The 22,156-nt window shown below is 45.7% G+C and overlaps 1 protein-coding gene across 1 annotated transcript in view; it reads right to left on the bottom strand.

The window, feature by feature from the left end:
• The window catches only part of FAT2 (FAT atypical cadherin 2), a 48,681-nt gene that overhangs the window by 12,698 nt on the left and 13,827 nt on the right, over positions 1 to 22,156 (bottom strand). Inside the window, exons 6-18 of the mRNA XM_075102664.1 lie at positions 19,704 to 19,843; positions 17,699 to 17,974; positions 17,033 to 17,243; positions 11,978 to 16,030; positions 9,554 to 9,750; positions 8,772 to 8,925; positions 7,743 to 7,976; positions 6,558 to 6,947; positions 5,012 to 5,226; positions 4,248 to 4,385; positions 3,445 to 3,588; positions 2,539 to 2,736; positions 635 to 1,442 (exon numbers count right to left, since the gene is read on the bottom strand). Of these exons, the coding sequence (XP_074958765.1) occupies positions 635 to 1,442; positions 2,539 to 2,736; positions 3,445 to 3,588; positions 4,248 to 4,385; positions 5,012 to 5,226; positions 6,558 to 6,947; positions 7,743 to 7,976; positions 8,772 to 8,925; positions 9,554 to 9,750; positions 11,978 to 16,030; positions 17,033 to 17,243; positions 17,699 to 17,974; positions 19,704 to 19,843 (7,158 nt within the window). The remainder of the gene's footprint in view (positions 1 to 634; positions 1,443 to 2,538; positions 2,737 to 3,444; positions 3,589 to 4,247; positions 4,386 to 5,011; positions 5,227 to 6,557; positions 6,948 to 7,742; positions 7,977 to 8,771; positions 8,926 to 9,553; positions 9,751 to 11,977; positions 16,031 to 17,032; positions 17,244 to 17,698; positions 17,975 to 19,703; positions 19,844 to 22,156) is intronic.

The raw sequence follows: 22,156 nt of genomic DNA, 5'->3' as shown, positions 1-22,156 counted from the left end.
CTGCCTCAATCTCCCACAGCTCCCATTTGGAGCTCCCTGTTTTGCTTCTATGTACTCAGCTGTAAAACAATCCTGCAGTAGCAGCCCCATTATTTCTGTCCTATAGCACCTTCAAAGTGCCGTCAGCATGGTCTACACCACCCTTGAAATCCCTCATCCTTAATAAGCCTTTATGTTATTCTATGGTATCCCCCTACCATTCCTGCCCAAGTGATGCCAACCTCTATCCTTGCTCCCTCCATTTATTTCTTGAAGTATTCTAGAGAGAGTATAACAAATATGCTTTATTTGACTTTCCTCATTTTTTTCAGTTAGTCTAGGTTTTGCTGACTATGTTTTGCTGATCACTGAGCTTTGTTACCTGCTAGGTATGAGTGACTTTATCCAATGAGATGGATAGATGTTGCTGTTATTTAATGAAATATTACAGGAGATTAATTTAAAAGAAGGAAAAACAGACTAAGGGAAACTTTCAAGCTCTACGAGTTCAGATTTGGCTTTGAAATTGCAGGCAGAATTGTTGGTCATTGGGACAACCGAATTCCATGGAAAGTCCCGGTGCTTTACAGTGTACTGAAGGAAAACACAATATGCCCGGGTTTATAGTGGGACACTACCAGGAAGGGTTGCTCACCATTGCAAGAACAGATTTGCTCCAAGCTGTGCCGCGGAGTGAGGACGCTGAGTCGGGCAGTGCTGTAAGTAGACATCATGCCTGGATCCAGCTGAATGGTTTCCTTGCAGACACGGTGGGCACAGTCTGACCCATGACATGGAACATGAATTGCCTTCTTCATCCGGAGACCAACAAGTTGGTCCATTTCCCCAGCTGACACAGTGATCTTATTTGCAAGGACCCGAGGCTCATACAAGGAGCCATGTGGCTCTCCGACAGCCAAGAGCAGGTCCACTCCATCAGAGGTAGCTGCAGGCTGTAAGCTGGCCATGTGGATGTTTTGGCGCCGGGTGACAAGGATGTTTCCCAGAAATCTCTGTAAGTTGCGCCAATGGTCCCCCACAAACTCCTCAGGGGAGAGGTGGCGGAAATGTAACACCACTGCCTTGTCCAAGGCCTCCTGCGTGAAGCACCACACATGGACGTTGACGCTGGTGGTGGCTATGAACGTACCATCACTGACTGTCACATTCAGAAGATAGTGGCCATGGGGAAGCTTGTCCCCAGCAATGATCTTCCCATCTGCAGCTCCAACAGAGAAAAGCCCCTCCTGGGGCACTTCTGCCACCAACGTGTACACCAGCGTGTCATGGGGGTCTCGGTCCGTGGCATGGATCTTGCCCAGAACGCCACCTCGGAAGGCTTCCTCATTGGTGGTGATGAATATTTCCAGGGGAAGGGCTGAGGGGGCATATTGGCTTTGCTCAGTCACTTGGATATTTATAAAGGCAGATGAGGACAAGGGAGGGATACCACTGTCGGAGACCTGTCAAGGAGAACAGAAAGATCCATTATAGCCACGTTACTGTCACGTCACCTGACTGGGTGGTACGATAAGGTCTTGCAAAGGAGGGTGCCTTGCAGGTAGCAATGGGTGGAAGTTGTCAGGGAGTGGGTTGGGAATGAAGGAAGAACAGGAAAAATCGGCAGCAGTTTTGGACCTCTGCCTGGAGCTGGCCCCAGGGAAATGGTAGCATGCCTTCCAGCATGGAGACTGATTGAGACCGTCTGTTAGTGGTGGGGTCACGCTCATTTCTTTGTGCACTCATCAGCGGCTGAGGCACACCTGAGTGACTCTGATTTCCTGAGGGTTAATCATCTTTAGCGATGCTGCCAATCTTTGGGGTTCCATGCGTAACTGAGTGTACAAAGATATAAAGCGGTTACGCACATCAACACATTTGCTCACCTTCTGGACTATTTAAGCCTGTGTCCCACCTTTGACAATGTCTGTCTAGCATGAGTCAAGGAACCTCAAACTAGAAAAATGCGACTAATCAGATTATAGGATAAGTTTCTCCCTAATCTTAGGCAGTTAGTGGCTGAGGTTTATAATATAATAGTACCTAGCTTTTAGAACAACTACCGTTACTGAAGAAATATGTACTTTACATGTTATTATCGTTTTGTTTGTAATGGACTATCCTCACTGATAACATTGAAAAATAATTAATTCACTCTGCAACAATAGAAATCCTTTTTGAAGAGGAACTTAAACCACTTCTTAAATGATAAGGATAATTGGAGAAAGTTTGTAGGACCAGATCCAGGTCTCACTTTAAACTGGAAGTCACTAGAATGATGCTGGGAAAAGCATCTGCCTAAGGAAACTGCTGACAGAGTATTTCTCATGATCATATTATCTGATTTTATCAAAGCAGAAGCTGTCCCCTAGCTTCTTGTGGGCAGACTGTGTGGAGAAATGAGCTCTGGAGCTGGATCCAAGCTGCACTATTCGTGCCTGGATTGGATTTCTCCAAAGCCAGAGATGTTTCCGTACAGCTGTGCCATCCTAACCTCATTTTGTTACTACTAAATCTGGCTGGGGAATTCAGGTACCAGGACAGTAAGGCAGGCTCTACCTGGACTTGTAATAGGTACTGCTCTTTCATTCTTCTGTTCAGGATGGATGATGTCACCAGCAGACCATTTTGGGTGACATCAAAAGCCTTCCCATCGTTGCCCTGGGTGATCTGGAATAAATACGGTGGTCCATTTTCTGGGGAGTCTCTGTCACTCATGATCAGCTCCAGGACGCTTGTACCCACGGGAACATTCTCCTGAAACAGGGAAAGATGCTAATGGAGAAAGGCAAGCAAAGAAAAAAGGCCCAGGGGAACCCACAGTGCCCTTACAGCTGCTGGATCAGGAACAGGGAAACAAATCCCACACCCCATGTGTACCTCTCTGGTACACACAGACTGAGACTCTTGCCAGCAATGGCAGAGACCCAGTAGTGGCAAGGGACTCCCTTTCATGATATTACATATGTGGTAGCTAAGCACAGACAGTTAAGCTGATGCCATTGCTTTCTCCTCGAGCGCGTCAGCACAAGAGCAGATGAAGGTATGTTTTGTTTATGTTTCTTCCGGAGTACCTGTAGGTGTTAATGAGTCCAAATGACAACTGGGCTGCATCCAGCAGATATGACGATGCTTGACCATGTGCTTCAGTCGGCTCTTTATGTTGTCGTGTAGACATGGACAATTACAAGGGAGAAAGGGGCTGCAAGTCAGGTTTGGAAAGTGTGAAAAGCTCTGCACTCTCTGCACTGAAAGGACAGGAGGTGCCTGAAGCAATTGGAAGGAGAAAATGGCATCTGTTGGCAGAATATCTGCCCCTGCAGATGCTACCAGTTCTTTGTGGCAATGAGCACAAAGCAGCAGCATCCCTCATCGCTGTCTCACGCCTCTGCTCCAACAGCAGCCCATGCATGAGTACCTTAGTACCCTTAGACTGACTGGGAGAACAGCCACCTCCTGGCTTACCTGCACCACCACGCTGTAGTTGAGCTGGAAGAACCGAGGAGGATTGTCATTGACATCAGACACACGGACATGCACAGCAACATCACTGAACTGAGCAGGGTGACCATTGTCTGTGGCTCGAACCGTCAGGGAATAGCTGGGGATCTGGAGGATTTATAGTGCATGTTTACTTGGAGAAATAAAGGAATGGTGGCTTTTTCACACTGATGTTTTACTCTGCTGCAGCTTGTTAAAATGCTTGAGGCCATGCATTGCACCATAACAATAGCTTTGCTCTTGGCTAAGGCTCTCCATCCATAAATTTCAAAGCACATTGCTAAAGAAAATTAGCCTCACAACAGTTGAAAAGAAGGGAAACAACTTGCCAAAGATGAGTGAGACCAAGCTGGGCAAACATCTGTCGATAGTGCTTTGAGCTGCCTACTTCTTTATGAATGAGAGAGAGTCCAGATGAACTTTCCATCTCCTCCCCATAGCTGTTTTCTATAATGCTCTGACGCAGAGAAGCAGAAACCAACCATTTCTGTTTCCAGTTTGGGGCTGACTCTCACCCAGCCAGCTTGAAGCACCAGTGGAGCAGACCACAGCCCAGAGTTGTGACCACCGAAGGCTCCTCCCTAAAGCCCACCCTCTTACAGCTGTATCTGTGAGTCTAGAAAATGAATGAATGAAAGACTTGCCTTCTGCTTACAGTATTATGAGCAGATCATTCAGAAAACAGGAGGTAGCTGAATATACTGTGCTCCTCAGTCTTTTGGGGCACAACTGTTTCAGACTTCTTGTTCCCATTTTCTTGAACTCACCTCCTCCCTGTCCAGGTGCTTGGCAATGCTGATCTGCCCACTTTTGGGCTGAATGGTGAAGTGGCCCAGTGGGTTCCCTCCCACAATTGAATATGTGATCTGATTGTTCATTGCTCCATCCAAGTCATCAGCTGACACCTGTTAGGAGAAAAAAAGGCTAGGACCCCTGGCCCGAAAAGGCCTTGCCATGGAGGAAATGGGGGCAGGACCTCCTTGTCATTTAAGGATAGTGGTTTGAGCTTGCCTCAAATGAGGAAGAAGAAGGTGGTTTACATAAGTGTTATTCATTAGTTTTTTTCAAGACAAAACTCAACAAAGCTACAACAATGGCTTTCTCTTTCTCTCTTTCCTGACTTTACCACCCCTGTGATGGTAACAGGGCAGAGAACTCCACATGGGTATAGCTTGGGCTCCACTGTTTTGCCCAGGAAAGCCTCTGCCTTCCCCAGCTCACAAGGGTATTAGCCCTCTGCAGGTGTTTTAACTCTCTTAGGAGGTCCTCAAAGCTCCTGAGCCCCTCTTCGGTATCTCAAGTTTTCACTTAAAGATGTCTTCTAAGGCAAAATGTTCTCCCTCTCTATGGAGTGTTAGAAATCCTGGCAATCATCCTTCTTTAAAGTCATGCTTAAATCTTAGATGTTGAATGTCACAAACACACTGAGTTGGCTGTGTCCAAGGAAAAGCCAAGTGCAAAGAAAGAGTAAATAATGTGTAGCACAAGTAAAAGAATAGGTAAAGACCTCTGCCCTGGTTCATAATCATACCATGAGGATGATTTCTCCAACTGCAGCATCCTCCCGGATATCAGCAAAGTAAGGGTCTTGGATGAACTCTGGTGCATGGTCATTTATGTCGGTTATGTTGATCACCACCATGGTCACATCGCTGAGAGAAGCCGAGCCCCTCCTTGTGCCCTCAATGGATAAGTAATACTCGTGACTTGCTTCGAAGTCCAAGCTCCCATTTATGTACAAGGCACCTGCATTGGCAGATGGATAGAAAAGGACAGAAGATACTTTGAATGAATGGTACATGAGGTTTCTTGGAATACTGGAGATGTACCAAGATGACTGCCAAATTACCAGCTGAAAAGGTGATGTTGACCTAGCTTTGACTAGTTAAATCAGGTTATTGGAAGTCATGGCATCACATAAAACAAAATATAATTGAACTGATTCTGCTATAACCTGCCTTATTCTGGTAGAAAGTGTTTGAAGAGATGAAATAAACTCTGGAAGGTCTCCAGGAGTCTTGATTGGAGGAGATCTGGGACAAAATAGGATCAGAGCCCAACAGTGCTATTGAAAGCTGTGACCAAGGCAGTAGTAGAGCATCAATGAACTGCGTCACAGGCAGGATGAAAAAGTGTAAGATGTAGATGCAGAGTTGTACAAGAGAAAGAGGTGGGCAGCAAGATGCTGTGATTTGTAGGTGGGGCTTGGGATGTGACACTGAAAGAAGGAGGAGACTGTTAATCTCAAAAAACAAAGTGAGGAACAGGGACTAAAGACATAAAGTGAAAGCAAAAAAAAAAAAAAGGACAGAATGTGCCTGTCTACTTCAATGCTTTCCTGGGTTCAATACCGAAAATATCACAAAATTTTTCACTGGAAATCGCACCGTTCTGTGTCTTTTAAGACGTACAAACTCATGAGAATATTGGTGCAGAAAAATTAGCAAAAGCCTTGGTGACATAGAAGCTGAGGAAAGAACTGTGGGTGAGGATGTTACAGCCAAGGGCAGGCAGCCATTGATGATGCAGCCAAGGGCTTGTTTCAGGGAATTAACACTGGCCTTCTGATAACAGCTCTTATCAGATCGCTGTGCAAACAGAGCAGTGCTTTATTTGGCTGGTGAACCTGGCTCGACACCTGCTCATGGTTAATAGAGTGGTATTATCCACATTCATTGAGTGCTACCTAATAAAGCTGCCTGCTACCCTGGGCTAAATGTTCCTTGTGAGATTAGGATGGGGAGACTTTTTTTAAATGAGACCAACTTCTGCATTTTGAAGTGGAAAAATTCCCCATCCTGTTCTTCGTGTATTCCTTGTTCCCATGAACACTTCTCAAGTCCCAGACATATAACAGAAATCTTTCCATTAATTTCAATAAGATTTGGATCACTCTTTAAGTGACTTGGCTGGCAAAATTTAGTGCAGAAGAGAAGACTGTATTCCCTACCCTTGTGCTGGCTAAAGACAGAGGAAAGCAGAAGTGCAAGCCAAATGGAGAACTAGAGAAGACTCATGCAAGAACAGCCTTTGATGTTGGGTCCACCTGGACCTGCTTGGGCACGAGACCATCTTACCTGTGTTTGAGTTGAGCTGAAATTTCCCATGGTCGTTGCCATTCACTATTTCATACTTGATCTCTGTGTTTTCCGCATTGTCCCTTGTCAATGCTGACAAATTGAGGACCTCTGTACCCACAGCCACATCTTCTTTTACCACGGCCACGTATTCAGGGGCCAGGAAAACAGGCAGATATTCATTTAGATCCACAACGGAGACAGTGACAGTGCCAAGAGCAGAAAGGGGCTCCGGGGTGCCCCGGTCAGTAGCCCAGACTGTCAGCTCAAACGCCGAGTGCTGCGAATCCTTCAGAGGCTTTTCCAGACGGATCACCCCTGTGGTTTCCTCAATTGAAAAGTGTCCATTGGCAGAGTCAGAGAGAGAATAGACCACCTCAGCATTGAGACCTGGAAGGATATGGGACAGGCTGCGTTTAATTCACGGGTAGGAATGCTGCAGTTTTAATAATAATTTTTTTTAATCCATTAGGACTATACGTACCTAAATGACCTTAAATTTCTAGGTAAAATGGAGGCTGTCTGAATATGAAGTGTGCCCCTGTCCATCTGCAGGTTCAGACATCTAGTCATCCTCACCATCGTTCATCAGCATTACCTGTCTGTATTTACTAGTACTTCCCATTTTTATTTCCCTTGGTTTTAAACTTTGTTTCCTTTCATATCTGTTTCTGAAGCAGATAAATATGGTCTTGCTTATCTGTCATTATAAATTCAGTCTTTGCTGGAGAGGTTTATTAAAAACTCCTTTCTTAGGAGCCTTACCTATGTTTCTGAGAATCTTTGCATCTTCGGAAGGACCTCTCCATCCATATCATCTACCCCACCCAGATCTAAAGCTCCTTTTTTCTTTATTACGCTCATTCTTGATCTCCATCTTTGGTAAAATTTCTGTCCAGTTTGGATCCCAGACAAATTGTGTGTCAGCTTGCGCTGTGCATCATGGTTACAGTTACTGAGAAGTCTGTCTTTGCATGTTTCTGCAGATATTGTACTTCCTACAGGGTAACAAAAATGCTGATGCCAGCCTACTAGTCAAGAACATGTCAGCAATGAGATCCAGGCACATCTTCACCAAGATTCAATCATCTATACCCATTGATGCAGCCCTTCTCTAGGTTTCAAAGGTTTCTATTCAGGATGAAAGATGAACTCTACTAAAAAGTAAATCCCATTCTGACTCACCTTCATCAAGGTCCCTGGCAGCAACCACAGCAATTGGTGTCTTTGTTGTGGTGTTGTCAAAAACAGCCACGGCGCAGTGACTGGGGAAGAATCTCGGTGCATTGTCGTTTGTGTCCTCTACGATCAGCGTTACATCTGCCTGGCAGGAGCGGCCTCCGCCATCAGTTGCTTTGGCAACAAGATGGTATGTAGGTTTCTGTTCACGGTCGAGAGGTGCAGATGTGGTCAGTTCCCCTGTTGGGAAGAACAGGAGATGTCTTTTGCATTTTGTCTTTTGCAGCTGCAGCCTAAGAGAGCTCAGAGAAGTTCAAGCACTCTGCCTTCCTGGATGAACCGTGGGAGACAACAGACTGGGTTTGAACACCGTTTGTAATCCAGCTAATAGTGGTGATGTGTCCACACCACATCGCTCGGGGCTATTCTTGGATCACTGCCAGCCAGTGCCCTGGCAGGGCTTGGCATGGGAAGTCCTGCAAGTCAGGCTGAACTTCATGTGAGGGATGCCGTCATGGGATAAGAGTGCTCGTAAACAAATTGTACTTCTAAACACCTTTATAAACCCAGCTGCATTAAGCTTTCTGCAATGTAATGAACCCCAAGCAATCTCTAGAATGATCATCACGTGTTTCTGGAAAAGAGGAAACCTTTGGGCAAATATACTGCCCAAGACCCAGTAAGATGTTTTTTAGAGTTTAGAACTTGTGTGTTTGACTCAAGCCAGCACTGTAATACTTGGTAATCTCTCCTCATTGAGACCCAGCTGTTAGCAATAGTGTCTACCCTTGATTTTAACAACGCTAATGCCAGCTTTTGTAAAGAAAGCTAGCAGGAAGACACAGAGCTCACTCTCCTCTATACTGTATTGCAATAAACCAGCCTGTTTGCCATCCCCTCCAACCTTGGGGGAGCTGGAATGAACAGTCCTTTTGTTTGCTCAAGAGGAGATAAGTGCTGAGCCATGCTGGAAGCTGGCATTTCTCAGGAGCGGGTGAGGAAGAGGATAAAAGCATCCCATTGCCCAGCTCTCACCTGTATGTGGGCCCAGACGGAACTCCTCTGCACCAGGGCCGTGGAGGCTGTATGTTATCTGGGCATTGCTGCCAACGTCAGGGTCTGTTGCTGATATTTTCAAAATGAAAAGACCTGGCAGAGCATCTTCAGAGACCCTCCCAGTGTAGAATATCTGGCAAGGACAGAAGGTGTCATTGTCATCTGAGCCACCTCCAAAAATACACTCACCTCATATGGGAAGGGATGGACTAGCAGAAGCTTTGTAGAGAAGGATAAACCATGTGGTTTATAGGGGAACACAATGTGCCTCACATTGCCAGCTGCCATGGTGTGGACTGGGACCAGTGAACTCATTTCACACAAGCCTTTGAATCTCCTTTGGGCAGCAACCACTTCTGTTCTTTCTCACCATGGGTAACATCCATACCAGCGATCAGCTCTCTACAATAACAAACCTCCTGATGGGAATCTCTCAGCTTAGCAGGATATAAAACTTGGTAATTTACATGGCCCTACCCAGGAGGCTTCCTGGCATTGTTTATCTCCAGAAATTATCCTTCATAATGCTTAGGCACTCACTGCTGGCAAACATGCTTGGAGGCTAGATTTAATGTTCTTGCTTGACATGCAGCTTAATTAAAATTGCTAAGCATAATCAAAGCAACAGGATCGTGTGAGAAGAATTATGACAAGCCAAACCCTCTTAATGTGCTCTTTCTGTTCTTTCTTCCTTGCTATTGTGTTTTCTCCTTCCCAGCTGCTCCCCTTGTGCCCTCAGTGTCCCAGAACAGATGTCTTACCTGGCCGCACTCGGGGCTGTTGTCGTTGATATCCAGAACAAAAATTTCCACTTCAGTGGTAGCCTGAAATTTCCCATCGGAGGCCATAACCTTGAGGAGATATTTCTCTGTATCTTCTCTGTCCAGCGGTTTCTTGGAAGAAATAGTCCATTCTCCCTCGATTTGGTTAACTGTGAACTGTCCTAGTAGGTCTCCTTCTAGAATTGGGGAGGAGGCAAGGAAAAAAGGCATTTACCGAGTGCTGAAAATCAAAGTGATAAGGGAAAGGGATATAGATATGTTCACTGTCAGTCCCTTAGGAGAGCCGAAGGACTTGCAGTGGTGATCCAGAGAGGACATTGGTGGTGTGTCAGCCAGGTGGGGAGCATTTGGTCTACACCACTGCACAGCTGAGAAATACCCTGCCTGTTTCTGTTATTCGCTGTCTGAATATTACACTGGAGAGATGAATGGGCTGGAAGGAGGAAACAACTCCTTGTTGCAAAAATGTCTCAGTAAGGTTCTTCAGATGTGCATATTCATTGCCTGAAAACCACATTGTCTCACCTTCCTAAAGCGTGTCAGTCTTTCTTGGTGCATGTTCCTAAAGGGATCTGAGAGTTGCAAATACCCCGCAGACATTAGTTGTATCTTATAGTTACAGTACCATGTGTAATTTTATTTTCTTTTAACCTTTGTGTTAAAAGATGTGTTTAATATATAGCTGCACTTTCTGGGGCTACTTTCCAATTCTGTAAGAATGAAATAATGAGAGACAGGTAAATCCAGGCTAGGCAGGCTCTCCGGTCCACCAGATTCATGCCGCTCATGCGGTGGATGCTGCCCCTGGAGAATCCCTCTCTTCTGGCAAGGAGCTGGTGTCCTCTGCTGAACCCATGCCGTTGGGCAGAAGGAGGGAGTGCATTAGGTAATGGGAGGCAATGAAGAGAGCTGGCTGCAGGGCTTGTTCGTGTTAGACTCTGAAGGGCCTTGCATGGCTGGGTAAATTAAATTCATTCTCTTTCTGCTTTCATTTGTGCTGCAGTGATGAGGTTGTGAATAAGGAAGCATGATGGGACCTCTTCTAGCCTTCTTCTGATGCTAGGAGATTCCAGCCCATGCTTGGATTTAGTTTCTGTGCGTTTGAAATCAGTGTGCATGTGACCAAAGGGAAGCTAGGTTCTGTGTTCACCTCCTCCTTTCTTTTGCTGCAGTGCTATACCGCAGTTGTATTCATATGCTTATGGGTAGAGTTTGACCTGTACTTCTAAGTACAAAAGCAGAGAGAACATATGGTATTCACCACTAACATAAGTGTGCATTTTCTCAAGTTTAACGTAGTTGGAAGTTACTACTACCTTTAAGATGGCAGAAATGTGAATACATAAATGGATTTAATCTTTCCTCCCAAAGGCTTGCAAATACCTAGGCATGCCATAAACCAATTGAAAGTACCAGCATTCCTCCCCTGTTTTGGATGGTTACAATAATAGATAACAGGCTGCAGCATGATCTGGCTAAATGTTTTGACCCTGAAGGGTCTTCATTTGAGTTTGAACAAACATTTTAATTTGAAGTATCTGTTCCAGGTCTGAGAAAGACCCTTTGGGGTCAAAAAGTATAGTAAAATCAAGCTTCTACTTGTGCAAATGCACAATAAACATTCCAGTATAACTTTTTTTGTTGTTTTACAGCAGCAGTTTGTTTTACTTGGCACAACTGATGTTTCACGGATGCAAGAGTCATCTTTAGTATTTCTTGTTGGCCAAAATCCTCACTAAGATTGACACGACAGTCTCAAATATCCACCAGTCTCAAATATCCACCAGGGGGTTAACTGCAGCTTTGTGAGGTCTGATTATTTGTTAAGTCAACATAGCTTCATAGGAAACACAGTTAATACCAGAAAGTTATATGCATCCTGTGTGCATATATATAGTTATTAAAAAATACAGGCAAGCTGCAGGTATGTGTGATGAGTAAACTGACTGCACTGTTTGCAGGAAAAAAAGTTGGGTCAAAGATCTTAAATACAGATCACAGTATCTATGTGAGAAAAACTTTCCTTCCTGCTGTACCTCTGCTTCTGTCCTTCCAACAGATATTGCAATTACACTGTCTTAATTATTGCTCTATTAAGAAAGTGTAAATAAATATATCTACAGTACTGTGTAATTACTGTGGACGAATCAGTGGTGGGATAGTTATTATAATGATAATTCCACCCACTGCAGTTAGTTACTAAAGAGTTTTAGATACCCCAGACCTATTTAACTGAAAAGTTCAGCTCATAACAGAGCTCGGACTTTATCTCCTGCTTCTGAAAGGACTGTCAGTATAATGTTATTTCTGTATTAATATGCTATAAGACAAGGTATCAAATCCTCACTTTGAGATGCTACTCTATTCTTGCCCACTGAAGATTTAAAGTCAGGGAAAACTCACCAGTTATGTAGCATGTGACCCGCCGGTTCTGCTCAGAGATGTCTGCATCGATAGTACTCAGCGTGACAACAACCTGCCCTGGCTCCGCGTTCTCAATTACCGATCCTTTATAGAAATCTGAGGTGAACTGTGGGGCATTATCATTTTCATCAGAGATGGTGACCTCCACCAGGGTTTGGGAAGAGAGCTGGACTTTCCTGCCATGGTCAGTGGCCACCACATAAAACCGATAGACCTCCTGAGCTTCACAGTCCAGCTCTTTTAGTGTGGTGATCCACCCACTCTCACCATCAATGGTGAAGAGTCCTCGGAGGTTGCCAGATTCTGCTTCCAGACTGTAGGTCACCTGTCCATCACTTCCTGTGTCCTGGTCGTTAGCTGTCACTTGAATGACTGTGGTTCCTGATGGCATGTTTTCCATGACAAAAGCTTTGTAGGGATCTGCCTCAAAAACAGGTCTGTTGTCATTGACGTCCTGCACTTGGATGTTCACAGAGACCAGGGAGACCAGCTCAGTCTCCTGATGTGAGCAGTGAGCCATAACGTCAACCTGGTACCATTTGGTGGTCTCATGATCCATGGCCTTTTTGATTTTCAAAGCCCCCGTTTGTTCATCCAGTGTGAACACCTCATCCTTGTTACTTTCTGTAGTAGTTCCTTTCACCAGGCTGTATATGATGGGATCCTCTGCAAAAGCTTTGACTGACCCTATTTCTGATCCTTCTGGAAGATCCTCAGATGCAGAGAATGTATAAAGGGGCTCAGAAAACCTTGGCAAGGTCACTTCCCTGGGGACAATCTGAAGATTCACTGGGACAAGGGAGGTCCAGTGAGGGGGTCTGCCATCTTCAGCTTTCACCTTGAAGTTAAAGGCTCTGTTTTCTAAACCAACAAGGCTCTCCTTGACCTTAACAACCCCAGTGGCAGCATTGATCTCAACAAGGTCTTCTGCCATGTCTTCCACAGAGTCAACGGAGTAAATGACATCTGCATTTGCACCTTCATCAGCATCGTAAGCCAGTACCTGGATGACGGGGGAACCTTTACTTACATTGGACTGGATGGACAGTGTGTATTCAGAGGCTTTGAACTGAGGTGGGTTGTCATTCTCATCTGTAAGGATTATTTTGACGGTGCAGAATGCCACCTTCCCACCCCCATCCTTGGCCATGACTTTAATGGCAATGACTCTCTCTGTAGAATTTTCCCTGTCCAGTTTCTGCAGTGTGGCAATACGGCCTTTATTGTCTATGGAGAACTTCTCATGGGCAAGCTTATTTATGATGGTATAGTCTATGGTACCATATGGGCCACCATCTGGGTCAATAGCTAGCAGCTCAATCACTTTGGTACCTATCTCAGCATTTTCTGCCAGCTCTGCCTCGTACACGTTCTGTCGAAAAGAGGGGCTGTATTTGTTGGCATTTGTGGTGTTGATATACACAGGCACAGTGCTCTTGAAAACTCCATCTGAAGCAGAAACTCTGAGGTTGTAAGATGACTCCAAGTCCTTTTTGCAGCGGTTGAACATGGATATTATTCCAGAAGTGCTGTTGATAGTGAAATGTCTGTTGTCATTGCCTGAGAGTATCAGGTATTCCAGTCGGGTGGTGTCTCCGCTATCGGGATCTAGGGCCTGGACTTTTATCACGATGTGCCCGCATGTAGCCATTTCGCTTACCTTGGCTTCATACTGAAGCTGGCTGAACTCAGGGGGATTGTCATTGATGTCTGTCACATCCACAATTACCAGGGCATCGCTGCTAAGTGGAGGTATCCCATGATCTGCAGCTCTTACTTTCAGGCGAAACTGCTGATTTTGTTCATAATCAAGTGCTTGAGACGTTGTTATTTGCCCTGTGCTGGCATCAATATTAAAGAACTTGGTAGCAGCTGAACCATCATCCAAGATCTGATAGGAGACCACTTTGTTTCTGCCTGAATCCTTATCAGAAGCAAAGAGCTGGATGACAGGGGTCTGTGCTGGCAAACTCTCTGAGACAGATGCTGTGTAGATCATCTGAGAAAATACAGGGGGGTTGTCATTGATGTCCTCTACCTCCACCTCTACTCTAGCTTCTGAAAAGGATCCTAGCGCTGTGTCTGTGGCTCTAACAGTGAATGTGTGTTTTGTCTCTAGCTCGTAGTCCAGCTGACCTGTGACAGTAAGGACACCAGTTTTGAAGTCAGTGCTAAACAGTTTCAGGGAGTCTTCTTCCACAATGTTGTAGATGAGGCGCAAGCCTTCAGGGCTGCGAGCCTGTATGTGGAGGATAGATGTGTACAGGGGGATGTTTTCTGGTACCTTCACTCTGTAGTACAAACTTTGGAACAGAGGGTTGGATTTGTTTCTCACACTGATCACAACCTCCTCTTCAGCACCGAGGGGAGGCTCACCTTTGTCCTTAGCAATGACTCGGAGGTTGTATTTATTTAAAGCTTGATAATCAAGCGGTTTCTTAAGTGAGATGTCTCCTAGGTAGGGGTCAATCCAAAAATATTTGTAGTCCTCTGCAAATGAGTAGGTAATAGCTCCATTATCCCCTGTGTCTTTGTCTGTTGCTGACACCTGAAAAATTACATCACCTGGCTCTGTGCCGTCTTGCACTGAGGTGTAATACGGCACGTTCTCAAACTGCGGTGGATTATCATTGACATCCTCGACATAAACCTTGACTGTGGCTTGGGACACCCTTGGTGGTTTCCTGTTGTCCTTCACTTCCACAGCTATCTCATGCATGTCTTGTGCTTCACGGTCAAATTTCACGCCCTTGGTCTGGAGTACTCCAGATGCCTGCATAATTTTGAATCTTTCCTTTCCATTCAAAAGCGAATAGAAAAGTGGTTCATTTAGCTGATATCCCTTGACCCCAAGAATTGTGAGAGTCTTCTCATCTGTAGAATTCTCCATCACAGTCGTAGTATATACATCTTGATCAAATTTTAAGCCGCTACCGTGGCCTTGAGTTAAATTTAGCTTAACCAGAGCAGTACTCTTATATAAGCCATCACCGGCTCTGACTGTGAGCTCGCGGTAGCTTCCCAGGCCAGTAGCATTAAGAATGGAGATGAGACCTGTGAGTGGATGAATATAGAAAGCATTATCAAAGTTCCCTTCCACGATGCTGTAGGTCACCTCTGAATCTGCATCTTTTGCCTGCACTGACAAAAGCTCCATCCCTGGGTGGGCAGGTAACAAGACAGAAAGCTCATAAATGTCTTTGAAAAAGACTGGGGGTGAATCATTCACATCTTTAACATGGATTGTGACCTTAGCTGGCTTGGATGCAAATAAGCTGGGAATTCCACTGTCATGCACATGTACACTGAAGTGGAAGACTGAGGTGAGCTCATAATCTATATCAGCACGACTGGTCAGAGTCCCTGTGCTGGGATCTACTGAAAAATATTTCAGTGCCTCCGGTTCCAAAATCTCATAGACCAGAAGAGCACTGGAGTCTTGATCAGCATCTGTTGCATGGGTCACGAGGGGAGCATTGCTTTCATCCAGAACCATGCTTTGTGATGGAGCATTCTCCATGATCCAGCCAACGAAGGAAGGCTTAATGAAGATGGGCATGTTGTCATTCTCATCTATGACATAGATAAGTACCATTGTGTCCATAAATGCTCCAGCCATGTTGGTGCCACGGACTTTCAACTGATAAAAAGACACTTGCTCAAAATCTAAGCTCTTCTGAGTGGAAATAAGGCCTGACTGATAGTTCATAGAGAACACTCCATCTCCATTTCCATCTTTTATTTCATAGCTGACTGGTGACAAGCTTGTGGCTGAAACCTGGATCAGAGGAGAGCCAACAGCAGTGGATTCACTGATCTCTGTGATGTATTCTGCCTCTGGAAATTTTGGAGGAGTTCGATCAGAAGGTCTAATGCGGATGTGCACTGTAGCAGAATCTTTAAGCTGGGGGAACCCCTGATCTTCTGCCTTTACAATAAGAGTAAACCGCTCCTGCCTGGATGGGTTCAGTTTCTGGGCAACGGTAATAATTCCAGAATATGGGTCGATGCTGAAGAAACCTTCCCCATTACCTGCAAAAAGAGAAATTACAAAGTGAAGAATGCAGACACTCTATTGGTTTTGGTTTTCTGAGCCTCTTTTCAATAGATGCTCCTGATTTCAGACCTATTTAACATCTGTTTTTTTCACTGGGAGACAACAATCTTCATTAATTTCTAAATAATTTTCATTCTAAGCACAATGAATCCATTGAGATCGATGAGCTAACTTTTAAATCAATCAAAATGTAAATTAGAGATAAATACCCTTCTAATCTGAGCATGTTTAGTGGTGGTAGAGCATGTGCTCAAAGCATTTGCCTCATGTGCAGAACATGGTAGCACAGACTGTACTAGTTTGTTCAAGCCCTGTCACGCTTATAATTACCAATACTTCAGGTGCAATTATTTTCCTCAGTCCTTGATCTACATTGCAATGAGAAAGATGGAGCAAGGGATGACTTGTCTCCTGCAAAGAGTTTACCTGCTAAACAGGCAGTGTGGCACAGCCATAAATATTTAAGTTTTAACCTCTAGTGTGAATAATAAAATACTTGCCCACTGAGCTTGTATGACCCAAAAGACCATCAGCTAATGCTGAGAAGGTGCTCACCTTTCCTTAAGGATGTGTTTCTTGGTGGATCTGGTGGAAGTGATGATAACTGCTGTGGGAATGGGGGTACTTTTGCCTCACAACTGGACAAGGATATCTCCCTCGGTTCCCATGGATGGGAAGAGAAGATTATAAGCTGTTCTAACTCATCCAGTCACATTTTTTCTTAGACCAGTTACTTAACATTGAGCCCTCTTCCTAAGGAAGGATGCTTTTTCCATAATATGGAAATTTCTGTAATATGGAAATTACCTGCTTGCTCTAGATTTTCCCTGGATAGGAGAAAAATGTTTTAGGAATATGCAGCTATTTGCTGCTTTTTGCAACATCTAGAGAAAGCTGATCAACTCTCTGGCCACTAGCTAGAGCATGAAAATGCAGTCATGTTCATAGCCTAAACTCTCTTGTTGCATGACTCTCACCTGCCTGAAGGGAGTAGTGGATTTCAGCATTGGCTCCTTGGTCCTCATCAAGGGCTCTGACTTGTATAATCTCTGTGCCCACCACTGCGGAGTCCAGCACTTCAGCTTCATAATGGATGCTGCTGAACTGTGGAGGGTGAAGGTTGCAGCTCTCCACATGGATCATGACCCGAACAAAGTTCCTCTTGATGGGGACCTCCTGGTCTCGTACCTGAATGACAGAGAAAGAGCAGGCATGGCCACATCAGGGAGTAGGCAGCCTTTACTGCACCAGGCTTCCAAGTAGCTCATCAGGACTCTTAGAGAGGATGGTGTTATTCAGTGGTACCAACCACTTGGGTGAGAATGAACCTGTAAGTTTCAGCACCAAAACTCAGCCTTGGACTTGAAACCAAACATCTACAATTATCCACTGTACTTTCTTGTACAAGAATACAATGGCCCTCCAATGAAATTAGCAGATGATGGGCTCAGCACACAGTTAAAGGAAAGCAGAGTGTTAGATTTATCCAGGATGGTTATATAGTAAAGATTAACACCCTGCTTTCCTCTTCCCTGTTGTTCTACACAAATCCTCCCTCAAAGACTAGAACAGTCTGAATTTTGCCAGAAACCCATATATTCTGAAGAAGCTGATGGACTCAGCAGGGTTTGGCTGGGACTCACCATCACTGTTAGGGTGTGTTGTGGCATGGGCTGGGAACTGAAGCCTTCTGCTGTTGTGAGGACCCCACTGCTTGGATCCAGCTGGAAAAGTCTTGTGCTTTTGGGATCCACGCTGCCATGGATGGTGTAGATGAGCCCCTTGCCTTTGTCCTTGTCTGTTGCACTGACTTGAAGGATTTCCCTCCCTGAGGGGGTATCTTCAGGAATCCTCACCTCGTAATGGCTCTCCAGGAATTGGGGACGGTGCTGGTTGATGTCAATCACGTGGATAAATGCCTGTAGGGGAGACAGCACAGTGAGGGCAGCAGAGACGTGAGGCAACCTGACTTATGCAGCCATGTAAAATCTCAGCTACCAACCCTTCTTGGGTGTAGCAATGCTCTGAGCCTTGTAACCATCACAGCTCTCCAACTCTTGGGGATTTGCCATCCAGGCGGGGAGCCCTTTTGTCCTTCTCCCCAAGGAACTCCTGCTGTACCTTCCCTTAGTGATTTTCAGTTTGCTTCCTTTCATTTTTTTTAATCTCTCTGATCTGGCAAGCCATTCAGACTGAATGAGCCTGCAACTTGGCACACGGGGAAACTGTCACAACCTGCTGTGAAAAGCAGCAGTTGCTCAGCTGTGGTGCCAGCTGTGCTGGCTGGTGCCTCCACACCAGCACTCATTAACTACATGCCAGAATGCTGACAGAGAGGGGAGGTTTGGTAAAGGAACAGAGGGGCTGGGCTATCTCAAGGGTAGCACATGTGGAGAATGTATGCAGAAGCAAAGTTTGCGGTCCAAATTTTTTAGCCCAATCTTTCCCTCTGCATTTAACAGCAAACTCCTGTCAATGGCCTGCCTGAATCCTGCCTTCAAAATCACCTAGTTTGGTCTTCTACAATGACTTCCCTGACCCCCCCTGCTGAAGTGTTGACTGCATCTTAGGAAGTCCCAACCAAGTGTAATAATTTGCTTCCTTTAGCAAACCTGAACATGCCATGCGTGTTTTGCACAAGCAGGTTTTTTGACATCTGCTAGCGGCCTTGAGTGCCAAAATAAACATAGGGATGAGATGCAAGGTGGCAGGGAAGGTGGAGCTTTGTTTGCTTATTTGGAACAATACTTGAAGAGAGTTGAGATAGATAGCTGTCCATGTTCCTCACTCATCATCCCCACAAACCTCCGCAGTAAATTTCCCATGATTAGCATCACTGATGGGTGACTCACGTTCTAGGTCTTCCTGTGCAGTGAGGGTTGGATTTTTGGATAATTCTTATGTGTGGAGAAAAACGTTGGTGAAAAATCAAGCCTTGAATACCCCTCCTGAGGGTAGGTAAAGCTGGGCAAATCTCAGCAACCATTTTAACTGGGGCTCAGAGACCTGCCTGAGAGCAGCGTGCCTGCTTTCACCAGTGCCTTGCTTTTCATGTGGCAGCTCAGAGGACAGAGCATTTCTGCAGTTGCCCCACTCAGCCCCATGGACCTCAATGCTGATATGTTATCAATGTTCCATGCACTTGGAGCAGCACAGGGCAGGGCCTCACTTCACCTCTTGCAGATGTGTCTGTGCTGGCTTTACATAGGCTAGCAAGTCCCAGGAATACGCCTTGACATGGTACCATGGACCCAAGCCTGATCTAACTGCGTATGTATTTCCCTTATGTCTTAGCATGTTGTCCCAGCCATGTTGTAGTTCAGCCTGAGCAGCTGAGAGCAATTTGGGGTCTGAGAGTGTGAAATGCCACCCCACCTTGGCTGGAGGTGTAGATGTGTCCTTGTGTGCTGGCTGCGATCAACAGGAAATGCCTGGGCTTTCCTAGATCATTTGTGTTTCCAACAACATAAAAAAAAAATCTTAGCTTGGTACTTAGGAAAGACCTGGGCCACTGTGTGATGTAAGATCACAGTGTAAGGAGATTCTTGTGCCTAGCACCTGATCCAGAGCTCAGTGGAGTCAGAAGAAAGATTCCCTTTGGCATATACTCACGCTAGGTGGGGTCTCTACTAAAGAAAAAAACATTACCTGGGTTTTGATGGTAGTGGATCCATCAGTGACTTCTATTGTCAGGTTATAACTTGACTTCTTCCTTGCATCGAGGGGTCTTGCAATGACCATGCTGCCTGTGCTCTTTTCAATGTCAAAATCCATCTCATCATCACCACCTGGGATAAGGGAGAGATGAGAAAAGGAAATGGTGTAGCAGTTACAGATAGATTTCTGTCTGGAGCAAACTGCAGGTGCCAGCAGCCTCGGCAGGGGAAGGGACTCCAGGAGCTGCCTCGGGATGAGGATTTCCCCTTCAGACACCATACACAAACCACACAAGGAGCTCATGCCCAGACATAGATATGAGGCATGCCAGGAAATATACCTTGAATGGGGATGTGTAGGCATTCACTCTAACTGTACCTTTTTGGCCACAGCTAGATGGGGGATGGTGCCATAGGTGAGGTTTCCCTAAATCTGGAAACTCAATACAAAATGTGCTAGGTGGACACAGGGGACAGGGAGGACATGGAGCAGCTGGACAAAGAGGTAGTCACAGATGGTGACAAATGAGTATGAAAGGGACCATGAGGGGAATTAGAGAAAAGGAAGAGGAGGAGGGGAGAAGGGGAATGGGTGCACGAATGCATATGATGTTCTGGCTAAATTTGCAACAGGCACATTTGAGCACTGATTTATTTGCACAAGGTCTCCAGCTGTGCAGCATCATGGGCTTAGCATGGATCAGGGACCTGCAGAGCTAAACAATGCTCTTGCTGGCTTCCAATTCAAGGTCACACTGTGGGCATATCAATGGTGGTCTTCATTGCCACAGTTGAGAGCCTGTGTGGTACCTGAAGATGCCCAATACTTGAGCAGTTGGGGAGGCAGACGGTACTTCCAGGGTGAGCAGAGCCTGTTGCCTCCAACCCAGATGGCTGCTTAGTGCAGGGAACTGCAGGACTGAGCATCTCAGCAGCAGAAGGCTGTCTCTCAAGCTATTGTTGTTCAGCCCTGGCATGGCAGCTCCTTTCTCATGCCTCGCTTGCTGGTGGCCTATTCTCTATTGCATGTGAAACACCACTATGCTGTTCTGAGATAAGGAGAGGTAGAAGCAGTTTTCTTCAATTTATCCCAGGTCTCAACTTCTCCCTTCCTGGCTACTGGATGCTCTGGATTCTGCTTTATTCTCTTACCAGCTGGGAAAATCTTGGCTGGTTGTTAAATTACACATCTTCCCTTGCGGAAGAAAGGCAGTGGTGCCAGCCATCTGGACCACCATTTCCCTGCTGGGAAGGAGACAGAAGGAAGCAGAGAGAGAAAAAGAGAGAGCCATGGATGCCTTTCCCTGAAAGAAGAGAGAAGGGCTCCCTTTGCACAGTGCCGAAGGGAAAGAGGAAGCCCTGGAAAGGAAAGAGATGAAGAAAGATGCTGCTTTGTCAGAGTTTTTGCAGACACCATCAACCCTAGTGACAGAGCCTCCTCTGCGGACCGGGAAAGGCAAGTTTTTGAATGAGGATCTGAAGGCTCCTGGACCTCTGCATCACCTGCTTGGTCGCTAGCTACCATGATGCCTTGCTTTCCTAGCTGGGAAAATGAAATCCTGTCCTCTTCAACAGTATAGAAACCAGGAGAGCCCTGAGTAGCACTTGGTGCACTAGGAGCTGACAAAGATGAGGTTGAGCATACAGGTAAGCACTCAGCAGGGAAATGATGGGATAACATTCAGAGGACTATACTGTTAATTCTGCAAACCCAAGCAGACACTATTAATGCCAGTTAAGCCTTGCAGTGATATTGTCTACTCTTTGTAGTGTTGTATCTCTTGTTGCTTAATTGTATTTATACACTATTATCCCTGCCCTAACATAGTAACGGGAAAAACTATTCACTCACCCAATTATGGCTTTGTCTGACGATGGCAAGCCCTGCAGGTAGTGTCAGGGAAAGGCTGTGCAAGACAGATTGAGGCACCACTTCAGAACACCAAATTACATGAGCACAATTGGCCTTCGTTCATAGGACCAGTTCTGCACATGTGCTGCCTGACGAGTCCCCTGGGGTGGCAGCCCATGTCCCCTGTGCCCTAGCATCGTGTGTCTTAGAGGAAGCCCTAGAGCTTCTTCATGTTTCATGTGTAAGTCATACCTGGGATACTGTGAGGTGGAAAGGAGAGCCCCACGAGCTAGGTCAGAACAGCGCTTTGAGGCATCCTTCCCTCTTGTCTCACTGTTGAGACTATGGGCTCACTAGGGAGGGAGAGGTGGGGGGTGTCTGCAAGCCCAGCCAGACACCTGGATCCTCACAGGCTGTTTTACCACAACCAACAGTGTCACTCTATTCCCAGGAGGAGCTGGGACCGGCATGCCCTGCCTTTCAAGCGACATCGGAGAACACCTCAAACACTGACAAGTCCCAGAATGTCATTAAAAAATTGTGTTAGATAATTGCACTTGGCACCGGAGTCCTTGGACGGGCAGCTTTGTCTA

The sequence above is a fragment of the Phalacrocorax aristotelis genome, chromosome 8 (assembly GCF_949628215.1).
Source record: "Phalacrocorax aristotelis chromosome 8, bGulAri2.1, whole genome shotgun sequence".
Classification (NCBI taxonomy): Eukaryota; Metazoa; Chordata; class Aves; order Suliformes; family Phalacrocoracidae; genus Phalacrocorax; species Phalacrocorax aristotelis.
This window is presented reverse-complemented; position numbering and strand designations above follow the sequence as displayed.